Source organism: Tachypleus tridentatus, chromosome 6, assembly GCF_004210375.1.
Source record: "Tachypleus tridentatus isolate NWPU-2018 chromosome 6, ASM421037v1, whole genome shotgun sequence".
NCBI lineage: Eukaryota > Metazoa > Arthropoda > Merostomata > Xiphosura > Limulidae > Tachypleus > Tachypleus tridentatus.
In genome coordinates this window covers 107,975,087-107,978,119 of record NC_134830.1, presented here as the reverse complement: position 1 = coordinate 107,978,119, position 3,033 = coordinate 107,975,087, and the positions used below count along the sequence as shown (strand labels likewise).

Sequence of the window (3,033 nt, the reverse complement as noted above, 5' to 3'; positions counted from 1 at the left end):
AATTTCGTGCAAAGCTACTCGAGGGCTAACTGCGCTAGCCGTCCCTAATTTAGCAATGTAAGACTAGAGGAAAGGCAGCTAGTCATCACCATCCAACGCCAACTCTTGGGCTACTCTTTTACCAACGAATAGTGGGATTGACCGTCACATTATAACGCCCCCACAACTGAATAGGCGAGCATGTTTGGTACAACGAGGATGCGAACCTGCAACCCTCAGATTACGAATCGCACGCCTTAACCTACCTGGCCATGCCGGGCTACTTGAAAAAGAAAAGACATTCTGTAATTTTTTTAAAACTATTTTCTTATTTTAATAACATGTCTATAATTTAAACTACATAGAATGTTGTCGACGGTTATAATTCGATTTATAGATTTAATTGAAACTCTTGCCTATTTTTGTCGCAACTACTAAAATTTAAAACGATACTATTTGATGATCTGTATTTACATGTGCTCTTACTTATAAACCTCTAGATTAGCTCTAGTGCTACCATGGTGTTGATTTTGAGAGTCAAAGGTAAAGCTGTATGTAAGTTAATATATTTGACAGCTGAGAGAGTAAACAGAATTATTATATTCTTTCATGGTACCTAAACTAATTTGAAGATGTAACTGTACTTACTGTAATTTGTTGCCATTACTTTTTTGTCGTTGTTTTATTATCAAGCACAAAGCTACACAAAGGGCTATCTGTAATTTGCTTACCACAGGTATCAACCTCCGGTTTCTAGCAGTATAATTCTGCAGACATACCACAGTGCCACTGTGGATTCATTTCTTTTTCTTTTTTTATTACGTTTTAAGTTTGAATAATTTGGCCACATGTGTTGAATAGAGGAATCAAATTATTTAAAACACACGTATTCTAAAGACGGTTGATATGGGTCTTAAAACTTTAATTACAATAAAGTTTAAAATTTTTTAAGTTTTTAATAGCCATACCATCTGTCTTTAGAATACATTTTTACTTCAAGTGGGATTCTCGTCATCATAATATTTAAGCTGGGTATGGCCAGATGGATTAAGGCGTTCGACTCGTAATTTGAGGGTCGCAGGTTCGAATTTCAGTCACACCAAACTTGCTTGCTCTTTCAGTTGTGGGGGCGTTATAATGTGCGGTCAATCCCCACTATTCGTTGGTAAAAGAGTAGCCCAAGACTTGGCGGTGGCCCTCTAGTCTTACGCTGCTAAATTAGGGACGGTTAACGCAGATAGCCCTCGAGTCGTTTTGCGCGAAATAAAAAACAACAATAAAGTTAAGTATTTCATGCTACTAACCCACACGACTTTAGCTCGATAATTATACAAATCTTAAAAAAAGATTGCGTAATACATTTGTTGACAAATGCTGTAGTTATAAAGTTAAGCCACTGTTTTAGGATCATATATCACTGATAACCCTGGTGACACATCAGTGGTTCAGCTATCACCATTTCTCACGTGATTTTCTTCTCTTAATCAAACATTCGTTAGTTATTTTAGCTTTTTCGTTATAATAATTTATATGTTAACTGTGCTTGTGGAATATATACTGACGCTGTTTCTTAACATAGATGAACAGATTTATAAGTACACGCGATGTTTACCTCCCGTAGACAGATAATTATTGTGCTCATAACTTTCCTTTCGGCCTTAGTTCTCTTCATTATTCCCTTAGTACTACGTCGTTGCGTGTTCACTGATCATCACGTGCATGCAACATCATCAGACGCCATGTTAGTAACTGAAAAATGTCTTCAGTTTGGTGTAAGGAACAATATTTAAGTTCGAGCTCCTTGTTCAACGCTTTTTTATTCACTAAAAAGCCTTCAGTGAATCCGCGGATTTTAAGATATGTGTTCATGTCTAATCATATGAAGCTGATGATTGGAGACCGGAAATACAGGAGGTTTTATATACTAAAGGGATCTTCTATCACTGTGTCCGTGTGTGCCCGCTTGTCTGGTGGGGTGCTATCCATACTGAGAGGTCATCACAGTCTCCGCCTTTGTCTTCATGAATATCTCCACCCTTCAACCCGAGGTCATAATACCGAGAGTGAAGAGTCAGACGAAGAATCGGACGATATGACATCATCTCTATCGAGCAGCCAAGATGTCGCCTCTAACGAAACTTCAGACCCTTTCGTTTGTCATTATGCTTTATTACACGTTCCGCTGAGGTACAGTTATCGATGTGCTCGCACAGCCAAATTACACCAAGATTTCGATCCAAGAAATATTATTACTTTTAACGTGACGTCGTCAGATTACTATTACGTTCTCTTTCTAAGCAACTCTGTTCTCGACATCTTACCTAACGAGATGTATGCCGAATTTTTATTAAAACGAACAGTTTACGACTATGAAACTAGTTTACAAAATTGTTCGAACGTTACTTCTTGTAATTTGCCTTTAAAGTTAGGCTCTAATGACCAAATTGTTGTCGAAATTCCACCCACTTCTTTTGGGAAATGGGCGAATAACGTTATAACATCAAAGTGTGTTCCGAGACAAGGTTTATATTTTTTATTTTTCTTTTTTCTTTCATTGATGTTTGTAATATGCGCTTTTCATTGCTGATATGATTTCAATACTAAGTGTTCTTATTTAAACATTTTCCTTTCGTTATGATTTAAATAAATATTTTCGGTCAGACATCACGATTTGGTACAGAATATAACACTATTTCAACTCGCAGATCCTATATCTCAAGAAAAGGAATTTGTATCAAAAGTCGTATTCATTACGTTTCATGTAAACAATAAACTGACTTGCCAGTGTAAAGACAAAGGTTTGTGTTGTTGCTACTTCAATACCATTATTGAGTTATTTTCAAGATTGTCCACAGTGTAATTTCATTAGTAAATGTAATAAGTCTTTGAATATAGTAAGCTATTAATTCTAAACCTCATTACTAACATTGCCACCATTTAACACATACAAATGTGATATCAATTCCAAGAAATAAAAATTTTGCTTTATTATATTTTTAATTCAGTTCATTATTACAAGCTTTATAGAAAGAGTTAATTTATTAATTTCTAACA

General features: G+C 35.7%; 1 protein-coding gene across 1 annotated transcript; it reads left to right on the top strand.

Moving 5' to 3' along the window:
- Nucleotides 1–1,416: 1,416 nt before the first annotated feature.
- On the top strand, nt 1,417–2,764 carry LOC143253267 (uncharacterized). Its single transcript, XM_076506839.1, has one exon. The coding sequence runs from the start codon at nt 1,736–1,738 to the stop codon at nt 2,564–2,566; it is 831 nt and encodes a 276-aa protein (XP_076362954.1). The 5' UTR covers nt 1,417–1,735; the 3' UTR covers nt 2,567–2,764.
- The last annotated feature ends 269 nt before the right edge of the window (nt 2,765–3,033 follow it).